Consider the following 12,714-nt stretch of genomic DNA (forward strand, 5'->3'; position numbering starts at 1 on the left):
CCATATGATTTTGTAGGGATGAACTTTCTTTGGCCATGTTATTTTGAGAAGACATAATTGCTTAGTTAGTATGCTTGAAGTATTATCAATTTTATGTCAATATGAACTTTTGTCTTGAATCTTTCGAATCTGAATATTCATACCACAATTAAGAAGAATTACATTAAAATTATGCCAAGTAGCACTCCGCATCAAAAATTCTGTTTTTATCATTTACCTACTCGAGGACGGGCAGGAATTAAGCTTGGGGATGCTTGATACGTCTCCAACGTATCTATAATTTTTTATTGCTCCATGCTATATTATCTACTGTTTTGGACATTATTGGGCTTTATTATCCACTTTTATATTATTTTTGGGACTAACCTATTAACCGGAGGCCCAACCCAGAATTGCTGTTTTTGCCTGTTTTAGGGTTTCGAAGAAAAGGAATATCAAACGGAGTCCAAACGGAATGAAACCTTCGTGAACGTGATTTTGTCACCGAATACAACTCAGGAGACTTGGACCCTACATCAAGCCAACTAACAGGAGGCCACGAGGTAGGGGGGCGCGCCTGCCCCCCCCCCCCAGGCGCGCCTGCCCCCCAGGCGTGCCCTCCACCCTCGTGGGGCCCCTGTTGCTCCACCGACATACTTCTTCCTCCTATATATACCCACGTATCCCAAACGATCAGAACATGAGCCAAAACCCTAATTCCACCGCCGTAACTTTCTGTATCCACGAGATCCCATCTTGGGGCCTGTTCCGGAGCTCCGCCAGAGGGGGCATCGATCACGGAGGGCTTCTACATCAACACCATAGCCTCTCCGATGAAGTGTGAGTAGTTTACTTCAGACCTACGGGTCCATAGTTAGTAGCTAGATGGCTTCTTCTCTCTTTTTGGATCTCAATACAATGTTCTCCCCCTCTCTTTTGGAGATCTATTCGATGCAATCTTCTTTTTGCGGTGTGTTTGTTGAGACCGATGAATTGTGGGTTTATGATCAAGTCTATCTATGAATAATATTTGAATCTTCTCTGAATTCTTTTATGTATGATTGGTTATCTTTGCAAGTCTCTTCGAATTATCAGTTTGGTTTGGCCTACTAGATTGGTCTTTCTTGCAATAGGAGAAGTGCTTAGCTTTGTGTTCAATCTTGCGGTGTCCTTTCCCGGTGACAGTAAGGGCAGCAAGGCACTGAAGGAAATATGCCCTAGAGGCAATAATAAAGTTATTATTTATTTCCTTATATCATGATAAATGTTTATTATTCATGCTAGAATTGTATTAACCGGAAACATAATACATGTGTGAATACATAGACAAAAAAAGAGAGTCACTAGTATGCCTCTACTTGACTAGCTCGTTAATCAAAGATGGTTATGTTTCCTAACCATAGACATGAGTTTTCATTTGATTAACGGGATCACATCATTAGGAGAATGATGTGATTGACTTGACCCATTCCGTTGGCTTAGCACTTGATCGTTTAGTTTGTTGCTATTGCTTTCTTCATAACTTATACATGTGCCTATGACTATGAGATTATGTAACTCCCAGTTATCGGAGGAACACTTTGTGTGCTACCAAACATCACAACGTAACTGGGTGATTATAAAGGTGCTCTACAGGTGTCTCCGAAGGTACTTGTTGGGTTGGCGTATTTCGAGATTAGGATTTGTCACTCCGATTGTCGGGGAGGTACCTCTGGGCCCTCTCGGTAATGCACATCACTCAAGCCTTGCAAGCATTGCAACTAATAAGTTAGTTGTAGGAGGATGTATTACGGAACGAGTAAAGAGACTTGCCGGTAACGAGATTGAACTAGGTATTGAGATACCGACGATCGAATCTCGGGCAAGTAACATACCGATGACAAAGGGAACAACGTATGTTGTTATGCGGTCTGACCGATAAAGATCTTCGTAGCATATGTAGGAGCCAATATGAGCATCCATGTTGCGCTATTGGTTATTGACCGGAGAAGTGTCTCGGTCATGTCTACATAGTTCTCGAACCCGTAGGGTCCGCACGCTTAAAGATCAGTGACGATCGTAATTAGGGTTTTTGTGTTTTGATGTACCAAAGGTTGTTCGGAGTCCCGGATGTGATCACAGACATGACGAGGAGTCTTGAAATGGTCGAGACATAAAGATTGATATATTGGAAGCCTATATTTGGATATCGGAAACGTTCCAGGTGAAATCGGGATTTTATCGGAGTACCGGAGGGTTACCGGAATCCCCCGGGGGTTATTGGGCCTACATGGGCCATAAGGGAGAAGAGGAGGGCCGGCCAGGGCAGGCCGCGCGCCCCCTCCCCCCTAGTCCGAATAGGACAAGGAAGGGGGGGGGGGGCTTTCCTCTTTCTCCCTTCCTCCTTCCTTTTCCAACAAGGCAAGAGGGGGGAGTCCTACTCCCGATTGGAGTAGGACTCCTCCAAGCGCACCCATAGGGCCGGCCGCACCTCCCCCTCTCCCTCCTTTATATACTGAGGCAAGGGGCACCCCATGACACACAAGTTGATCCTCATGATCGTTCCTTAGCCGTGTGCGGTGCCCCCTTCCACCATATTCCACCTCGGTCATATCGTAGCGGTGCTTAGGTGAAGCCCTGCGTCGGTAGAACATCATCACCGTCATCACGCCGTCGTGCTGACGAAACTCTCCCTCAACGTTTTGCTGGATCGGAACTCGAGGGACGTCATCGAGTTGAACGTGTGCAGAACTCGAAGGTGTCGTACGTTCGGTATTTCGATCGGTCGGATCGGGAAGACGTACGACTACTTCCTCTACATTGTGTCAACACTTCCGTTGCCGGTCTACGAGGGTACGTAGACAACACTCTCCCCTCTCGTTGCTATGCATCACCATGATCTTGCGTGTGCGTAGGAATTTTTTTGAAATTACTACGTTCCCCAACAGGCACGTATTGTATTTTTGCCATCGAGGATAACAAGATGGGGTTTTCTTCATATTGCATGAGTCTATTCCTCTACATCATGTCATCTTGCTTAAGGCGTTACTCTGTATTTAACTTAATACTCTAGATGCATGCTGGATAGCGGTCGATGAGTGGAGTAATAGTAGTAGATGCAGACAGGAGTCGGTCTACTTGTCTCGGACATGATGCCTATATACATGATCATACCTAGATATTCTCATAACTATGCTCAATTCTGTCAATTTCTCAACAGTAATTTGTTCACCCACTGTAGAATACTTATGCTCTCGAGAGAAGCCACTAGTGAAACCTATGGCCCCTGTGTCTATCTTTATCATATCAATCTCCTACTACTTAGTTATTTACTTTTCTATTTACTTTGCTTTTATTTTACTTTGCATCTTTATCATAAAAATACCAAAAATCTTATCTTATCATATCTATCAGATCTCACTCTCGTAGGTGGCCCTATAGGGATTGACAACCCTATTTGCGTTGATTGCGAGGATTTATTTGTTTTGTGCAGGTACGAGGGACTCGCGTGTAGCCTCCTACTGGATTGATACCTTGGTTCTCAAAAACTGAGGAAAATACTTACGCTACTTTGCTGCATCATCCCTTCCTCTTTGGGGAAAACCAACGCAGGTAGCACTTCTTTTGGAAAAGTGATGAGGCTAAGAAGAAATACCAATTGGCCCGATGGGATATTATCTGCAGACCAAAGGTCCAAGGTGGGCTAGGGATCGAGAACTTAGAGGTAAAGAACATATGCTTGCTTAGTAAATGGCTATACAGGCTATCGATGGAGACCGAGGGTATGTGGGTACAAATATTGCGGAATAAGTACTTACGCACTAAGACTTTGGCCCAAGTTACAGCTAGACCTATAGACTCACCTTTTTGGAAAGGGTTAATGAGTTCAAAGGTCACCTTCTTCCAACGGGTGAAGTTCACTGTAGGTAAAGGGATCACTACTAGATTCTGGGAGGATACATGGCTAGGGGAGGTGCCTCTGGCTCTACAATATCCATCACTTTATAATATTGTGCAACGAAAGGAAGATTATGTCGCCATAATATTAAATTCGGTACCGCTTAATATCCAAATTAGGAGATCCCTAGTGGGGGAACGTTGAAACGAGTGGCTGCATCTTGTCCGCGGGTTGATGGAAGTTCAACTGACCATGAGGATACGATTCACTGGAAGTTAGTTGCGAATGGGATATTTTCAGTGAAATCTATGTATCTGGACTTAATTGATTCCGGGCCACTGCCTAGGTCATTATACACTTGAAAGATTAAATTTCCGCTCCGAATTAAGATTTTCATGTGGTTCGTTCACAAAGGAGTCTTATTGACCAAAGATAACTTGCTAAAAAGAAGTTGGATCGGTAACTTCAGATGTTGTTTTTGTGATCACAATGAAACGATTAAACACCTATTTCTCGAGTGTCCACTTGCAAAACTATTATGGCGCTCAATTCGTATAGCTTTTAACGTCCATCCCCCAACGAGTATAAACACGTTATTTGTGACGCGGCTCAATGGAGTGGACTTACATACAAGGAAACATATTCGGATAAGGATATGTGCACTACTTTGGGTGATATGGAATACCAGAAATCCGTACGTGGTCATTACTCACTCACGTGGACTCCAGGGTGCTTTTGGTAATTGGATGCAACTGTTGGGAGACGGTAGCACGGGCTATCTTCAGCAGATTTGGATGACGAGTTGATAATAGGCTAGGTGTACAAGCATCGTAGTCTGCTCTGTATCGCCGGATGTGGCATCCTTTTTATGTTTTATTTCGTTTTGCACTATGATTATGGGTCTCTTGTGACCCTAAGACTTTGCTACTCTATTTTTAATAAGATGGCTGCATGCATCGATTGATGCAGAGGCCGAAGGTTTTGCCTTTTTTTTTCAAAAAAAAACAATACCAAAATAATATTTATAAAAAAGTTTTAAGGGAATGAAGAAAAATAGATGTTAGAGCATCTCTAGCCGATCCCGCAACCGGCAATCTCGCAAAACTCATTTACGGTATCCCGAAACAATTTTTGCTGGACGTTGAATGCTTAGTCAGAATAGATCCTTCATATCGATAATGCATATTCAACTTGCAATTCACGCTTAAACTAGATCACCATAGTTCAAACATAGCATACCAGGATTCATACTTAATACGAATGGAAATTAAATAGTTCATACTTAAACAGGGTGCATATTAGCATATTAGATCTACTCATCGCCGTCATCTTTGTCGTCACGAGGCGGGTTGCCATGGAGGTGGTGGTACATGAGGGTGTTGGAGAGGACTTGTGCGAGCTTGTACTCCTCGAACAACACCAGGATGTGCGCGCCTGGAGCTTCATCTTCGACGGCGGCGACCACCTTGGCCTCGAACCACACATTCTCCGCCGCTCGGAGACGCTTGAGCGTGGGGGAGAATATGCAGTCGAGCCGGTTGAAATTTCTCCACGCCCGTGCGCCAGCGCTGCGGGAGCGGGCGCCACAGATGCACGTCTGCTCCTTCCGCCATTCCTCCAGTAGCGGGCGGAGGGAGGAGCTACCGGCCACCGCGTCGTGGCGGCACTTGCGGGGTGGGTCATCGCCGAGCCCCCCTCGGCCACCCCTCCCGGATCTCGCGCACGATATCTCCTCTCGCCTCGGGTGCCTAACCTCGCCGAAAAACGACGCCGAAAGTCGCTCGATTTGATGCCGGAATGAAAGTAACACAGCGGTCACTGAAGATGGATGTGGAAAAGAAGGATGGGAACCCTAAATCGTTGCGGAGCCGGCATATATACCGGAATCGCGGAATCTTTATGGGCTGGGCCGTTTTTACCGGACCTGGTTGAGTCGGATTTTTTGACCGTCCCGTAAAACCGGCAAAAAAACACGGGCAAAATTATACGGGTCTGTTAGAGATGCTTTTAGAAAAATTCTCCAAATTAGACGGTCATCCCGTAAAATGACTTTACGGAAAGATTTATTTACTGGAGCTACGTTATTTTCGTCGTTGCCAAAACCACGAAACCAGGAAACCCACTCAACCGCCCGCCGCGCCGCCCCAGCCGCGCCGCTTTTCCCGTCTCGGCGCCGCAATACATATGGCCGGCGCCGCCGGTTCCGCGCGGAAGGTATCGGCCGTGCTGTACCACTACCCGTGCCCGGACGGCGCATTCGCCGCGCTCGCCGCCCACCTCTACTTCTCCGCCGCCGCCCTCCCCGTCCGCTTCTTCCCCAACACCGTCTATGACCCCATCAGGTAGTCTTTCCGAACTTCAGACCTGACCTACCATAAGATCAATGCACGATATCAAATCTGTACGGTTCACGCTCTTTTCAGGTGCTCACTTTGACAGTCAGTGTTAGTAAGATTTGATAGGGCGTTACGGCGTTACCTTTGCAGTGTTCAGGTGTAGTTTCACTTTGGCAAATCCTGGCGTCGTTAGGTCGTTTAAGCTAGATGCATGCCAATTTTTTGTGCAATCTGTATCCCGACCAAAAAAATCATCTCAAGTTAGAAATTATATTTCACATAAGAAGGACCCATGCTCTGGAGTCATATTATCTTGAGACAAAGTTGGGCATAGTCTGAACTGGATGGAGTATCTTCCTTTAAATTTCAATACATCATTAGTCGTGGCTGATTGGAATGGTCGAAAATATCACGCAGAACTCATTAGTGTTTGTTGTCATGCTATGCAAGCCTTGGCAGAGCAGACCGAAAGCGATGATCTTGTACCTTAAAAGAAAAACGACGATATTGTGTTTCTCCTGTTATAACCTTGATCTTATGGGTTTCCTTTTGCAGGAGCGATGGTCTTCCGTTTGATGAAATCGAAGACGTTTACCTTCTTGACTTCGTAGGGCCTCCTGGTTTTGTTGCTGATATAGCCCCGAAAGTTCAGAGGTCTGTAAAGATTCATCTCTGACCGTTTCCCTTTATGTTGCATTATTTACATTGTTTGATGTGAACCGTGTGGTTAATCTTAGATTCATTTGGATGTGATTCTTCCTAAATTTATGCACACTAGCAGGGCATTCTCAAATGTTTGTAACACACTGTGGCCTTCAATATTTTGAATATTGTGGAACTGTGAAGCTGTGCACTATAATATTTTCTTGGTAATACTAGGGTACTTATAGTTGTTTATCTTTTCCACTGTAACAATCTTGGACCATCATAAGGCTTCTCCCGAAAGTTGTGTGAGATTGTCACTCTTTTTCTTTTCAAAAAGGAGGCATGCCCCTGGCCTCTTCATCGATTGATGCACACAACCTTGATTTATTACCATGTTTTCAGTTGGGAGAATGTCACTTGGGGACACTTACATCGTTTTACCCTTTTCAGTGTAACAATCTTAGACCATCATAAGACTGCCATGGAAAGTCTGTGTGGGAGTGCCACACTTGGAGAAAACGTGAATAAGGTGATTGACATGCAACGCAGTGGAGCAACAATTGCATTCGACTACTTTAGGAACAAGTTATTAACAGAAGCTAGTACTTCACGGAATCATGGAAGTGGTAATTCTGTAACTGAAATGAAATATCTACCTGAAAACAAGCTTGAAATGGTGCACAAGCTTTTCAAGTTTATTGAGGATGGAGATCTGTGGAGATGGACTATTCCGAATAGCAAGGCCTTCAGCAGTGGCCTCAAAGATCTGAACATTGAATTTAATGTCAATTCAAATGGGAAGTTATTTGATCAGGTGATGATTTACTTGTTAGTAGTAGTATGGTTTTCTGCAGTAGCACTTCCTCCTTTCACTTGAACATGGATGTTCACCATCTTTTATCACTCTATATTGCATTGAATATTGGTCTTTGTTATTTTAGTTATATGATAACCACTTCAGGTTGCTGTTTAGTGAAATAATTGCTTGAACACTCATTCACAACTTAGCATCATACCTTGATCAAACTTAGAAATGGTGTTGTTTCCTGATAATTTATCTTTTAGTGCATGAGGGTTGTTGGACGAATAGACACAGTGCAGCCCAACTATTGAACCGGGCGACATGGATGGAGCACACCGATCGCCCACGCCAGCGTGCTCACGTCACGCCATGCTCTGCGTGCACGTAGCACACATACCTCCTTTTGTTGAAATCCTCCGGTTGGATACTCATGTATAATACCTTGTTTGATGAATATAGGTACACGGTGAGTACACTTCTTGGTATTAGAGCTTACAACCTCTTCCACTCTTTCATCATGTCCAGTGATTGATAGCAACCTCAGTGACTTTTTGCTGACATTATGGCCACAATTGCTGAAGTTCCTCCAATCAATACTTCCCCTGCTGCTCCCATGGTGAACCTGCTGGCCTCTCTTGGTGACGCCTTCACATCGGGCATGACGGCGCCCCTTCCTCTCGCCAAGGGAGTCACCAGCTCAGACCTGCGCATTGGCCCTAGCATGCCCCCACCATCCATACACCACATCAACATCATCTACTACATCAACTTCAAGCTTGATCCGGTGGTGAACAACCACTCCAAGTACCGTCAAGCCATGTACCCCGTCTTCTCCAGATACTGTACACGGATAGAGAGCGTTGAGTGGCGCCATCACGACATCACCGTTGTTCTCTAGTTCTACGCCACCATCTCCCACGAGCTATTTGACGTTGTCATGTCTCCACACAACACAACGTACCGCATGTGATATCAACTTCACACCTTCTTCTGCGACAACCAGCCATGGCGTGCTATCCATCTCAATTCGGAGTTTTGCGCCACTGTCCAGGGCGACCTCTAATCGTCCCCTACAGTCGCCGACTAAAGTCCGTTGCCGATGCCGACGAACCCGTGTTGGACAAACCCTCACGCTGCAGATGATCTGAGAACGCAACCAACGTTTCCAGGGATGGTCATGGTGCTCCTTATGCAGATCCCTTTCCCGACCTTTGTGCAGGTGAGACTCGCGTGTGCTTGAAGAGATTAACATCATTCTTATCGAGTGTGAACGCGTAGAGAGCTCCTCCATGATAACGGCAGGAGCTCTCGCCACGTTCACACTAAATGAGTGTGATATCTTCAAGCAGAAGACATGAGAGAACTCGCATGAAGGTTGAGAAAGGGATGTGCATAGGGAGCACAGTGTCCATCACCTGGAAACGTCGGTTGAGCCCATGGATCATCTGTAGCATAGGGTTTTGTCCAACGCGGCTTTGTCTACGGCGGCGAGGGACTTCAGCCGCCGGCAGTAGGCGGCGATGGAGAGGCCACTTGACGACGTCAAAGAGCTTGTCGGAGATGGTGGTGTAGAACCAGAGGACAATGGTGATGTCATCATGGCGCCACTCGGCGCTCTCTTGCTGTGGATCCATCTCCACTTGGACGTGGTTCTACACATTGTATTTGGAGAGGACGAAGTACATGAGTCGACACCACTTGGAGTAGTTGTTTGCTGATAGATTGAGCTTGAAGTCGATGTAGTAGGTCATGTTGATGTGGTGCATGGACGGCTTGCTAGGGCTGGCACGCACGTCGGAGTTGGTGACAGATGCAGTGAGAGGAAGCGATGCTGTCATGCTCGATGTGAAGGCGTCACCGAGAGAGGCCAACATATTCATCATGGGAGCAGCAGGGAAAGCCATGACTGGAGGAACTTTGGCAGCTGCCGCTGAGGTTGCGAGCATTGGGGTCGCTGGACATGGCGGAAGAGTGGAAGAGGTTGTCAGATAGCAAGATTAATAGTGTAAATCATCGTGTACCTATATTCATTACTGACAAGGTATTTATACGTGAGTATACAATGGGAGGATTACAACAGAAGGAAGCAGGCTTGCGCAGTGCGAGTGCATTGGCCATGGGCGAGCGACGTGCTCCATCCATGGAACCTGGTTTGGGTAGTTGGGCTGCACTGTGTCGACCCAACATAGTGTGATAAAACTTAGAGAACGCTGCTGCTGTTGTTACCATCTCTGAACCTATTAGGATAATTTAGGTTAAAGGTTCGGCCCGCACCTCGTCTCTCAGGATAATGGGGCACCTTTAGGTTCGTAGGTCTGCCCCTAGCTAGTACATGCTGCTGTTGTTTGCTCGGCTATGGCTGCAGTTCAACTTGTTGGCTGGTTCTATACACCAGGAGAAGAAGATGACAAAGAAACTGGTAGGAGGTTTAATTGATGCTGTACATGGGGACTTAGAAAATAAGATTGTCCTTGTACTTGCTCTCTCATTCCTGGGAGTCCGTCAAGGGTATCAGATCTTGCTTGAAACTGGTTTTTCTAATCTACTCCGTGGAGGCACTCCCCAGCTGCGAGCACCCCCGCGCATCGCGGAGTCCCGGCGACTGACGGCTAACCTGCTCTGGCGGTGGGGAGCCCAGAGACTGACCGGGAAAAGGAGAGGCAGATCATGGAGAAGACGGCAGTCGGCAGGGGTGAGCGGCCCTCTCCGACGAGTTTATTCCGGTGGCCAGCGGCGTGCCTTGCTCCATGCTCCACCCATCACGCGGTGGAAGTATTCTGGTGAGCTAGGTGCGGTTTGACCCGAGGTTCGAAGGGGTTTGCGCCTGTTGGACCCTGAAGGTTTTCAGGGCCGTCCGGTTACCCAGATGGTAACAAAAGCAAGGTGCGGTCCACCGTCCAACGGGCCGAGCCGGACCAGTTGAATCTTGACTGATAATTTAACTTCTAGTGCTTGATGATTACATCCTTTATTGTAGAGATGTCGGAAAGCACTGACATCAGCTGACATACCTTAGATACTGATATTCCTTTTGTACTTCTAAACCTTATTACCATTACCTTTCTGTAAAACTGTGCTGGTCTGATTGCAGTTGCTGGAGTTGGATCCCGAGCAAGTCATTTCTCGGGGACAAGTAACATTATCGCAGAAGCAAACATTAATTGATGATTGTTTGCAGAAGTCCTTTGAAATTGCACTAGGATGTGGCCAGTTTGGGAATTGTCTGGTAAAATAAATATCCCTATCCTCTGTTTGTTTCTTGATTATTCTCTGTGAACTTTTGTTCTATATGCGATAAGTTTTCTCCATGTTATGTCAACATCCCATGGTGATGTATGTGAAAGATTGAAAGTGTGGTACTACATAAAGACGCACTGGAATTATTGTTGCGTAATCACAACTGTCATAACATTAACTTCCATTATCTGTTAGTAATTATTTATCTCGGGTAAAATCTATTTTTCTACCTGATTGATGTGGTTAGTTTGATTTATAGTAGAATATCAACATTCTCCTTTATGATTGGCAGTGTGTTTCGTCCAAATGATATGTTTCCTGTATTGTTAGAGATGTCTATTTGGCTTATGATCGTACTGTTGAGCACATCTTACCCTTGTGCTGAAGATAAATGGTACTAATCAATCTGCCAAAGCTTTGTGATGTGGAAGTGCATCTGGTAGGAAGGGTTCTGCAGATAACCCCTTCAGATTCTGGCCCTTCAAGAATTTTTTTTTTGTATCAACTGATAAATTTAAACAGGAATCCTTCAGTGGATATTTTGTTTATCCACACACATTCTAATGTCTGGTCCTCTTAACTTAGGATAAGCTTTTTACTGTCTTTGTTTCTTCATTATCATCAATAGTACTGGTTCTGTTGTCCCTTAGGCTGTCAATGCTGATGCTATTTCAATGCTGAGAAGCGAACTCGGAAATCAGCTCGCTAACAAGAGTCGGAATTCCAATCTGAGGCAAGTTTCACATTCCCCAATTTGTCTATTGAACCCATGGTCTCTCTTCTGCATTATTTCTTATTCATTATCTAAGATATAATTTCGACTTCACTGCACCATGTTGTCTCAGTTTATAATGCCAGTTGCGCTCTATTTTTCTCAGAGCTATTGGCGCTGTAGTATATAAAGTCCCCAAGTTGAATAACGACGAGATGCTAAAAATCAGCCTGAGAAGTTTGGGACAAGAAGACACGACTTCTATCTCCCAGGTACCTTTTCTGCTTATGGATCTCCAGTGTTGAACTACCTTAGCTTGCGAATGGGTGTGCGTCAAGACTGCTGTTAAGTATTGCGTTTGATTCTGTTTCCAGGAATTCGGAGGTGGGGGGCATCGAAACGCAAGCTCATTTCTGTTGAGTGTTGCAGAATTTGAGAAGTGGAAGGTTGGAGCTGAGCCTTCCAATGCAGAAACTGCCTAGCCACCCGGTTTTCTCTATCATTTCCATCAATCAAGGAAGTGCTAAGGTTCAGAAGGAAGAAGATACAATGGGACCGGCTAGGTTTTATGTTTGGGGGCGCAGCCCATCATCATGCAAAGGAAGGAGCACATTGCAGACGTGTGTGGAGACTTTATTCAGCATTGTGCTATCACGCCAGCCGTATTGTTTGACGCTCATAAGTATGCTGGGGGAGCAAGCAGGGCTTGCCTTACCAAGTTTGCTGAGACTGTTTGCCTAGAACGGGCTAGCTTGCTACGACTTCCATAAGCAACGGCACTGCTGTACTGTGGTACTAATTAGCAACTTAGGTATTTCCGGATGCAACCACTGCGAAGTTTCTGAGTTGGGCGTAATACTGATTTTTCTGCATCCTACAGGGTTTGAAGTTAAACAAGCGGTTCCAGTAGACATGGCCAAGGAGGCAAGGACCCTCCCAAAAGCTAAGAGCATCTCCAGCCGCGCCCCCAGAAAGGCCTTCTCAGACGATTTTTTCGCGCCGACGCCGAAAAAATGGCCCAGTTGCATCCCGAGGAGCCGGACCCAGGCCGAATCCGGTGCGCCCAGGGACGCCGGGGCGAGTTGTTTTGGCGCGAAGCAGCCGCGGGCCTGCCGAGTCAGCGAGA

General features: G+C 45.8%; 1 protein-coding gene across 1 annotated transcript; it reads left to right on the forward strand.

Moving 5' to 3' along the window:
* Positions 1-5,941: 5,941 nt before the first annotated feature.
* LOC123128022 (uncharacterized) lies at positions 5,942-12,463 on the forward strand. Its single transcript, XM_044547921.1, has 7 exons — positions 5,942-6,198; positions 6,748-6,846; positions 7,288-7,651; positions 10,731-10,865; positions 11,527-11,609; positions 11,755-11,860; positions 11,963-12,463. The coding sequence occupies exons 1-7, from the start codon at positions 6,041-6,043 to the stop codon at positions 12,068-12,070; spliced, it is 1,053 nt and encodes a 350-aa protein (XP_044403856.1). The 5' UTR covers positions 5,942-6,040; the 3' UTR covers positions 12,071-12,463.
* The last annotated feature ends 251 nt before the right edge of the window (positions 12,464-12,714 follow it).

This window comes from Triticum aestivum, chromosome 6A, assembly GCF_018294505.1.
Source record: "Triticum aestivum cultivar Chinese Spring chromosome 6A, IWGSC CS RefSeq v2.1, whole genome shotgun sequence".
In the NCBI taxonomy this organism is placed as follows: domain Eukaryota; kingdom Viridiplantae; phylum Streptophyta; class Magnoliopsida; order Poales; family Poaceae; genus Triticum; species Triticum aestivum.

Excerpts from the sequence above, each read along its gene's own strand:
- LOC123128022 (XM_044547921.1), top strand. The coding sequence starts at position 6,041 with ATGGCCGGCGCCGCCGGTTCCGCGCGGAAGGTATCGGCCGTGCTGTAC. Across the intron at positions 6,847-7,287 it reads ATAGCCCCGAAAGTTCAGAG|TGTAACAATCTTAGACCATC; the intron begins GTCTGTAAAGAT and ends TACCCTTTTCAG. Across the intron at positions 11,861-11,962 it reads ACACGACTTCTATCTCCCAG|GAATTCGGAGGTGGGGGGCA; the intron begins GTACCTTTTCTG and ends TTCTGTTTCCAG.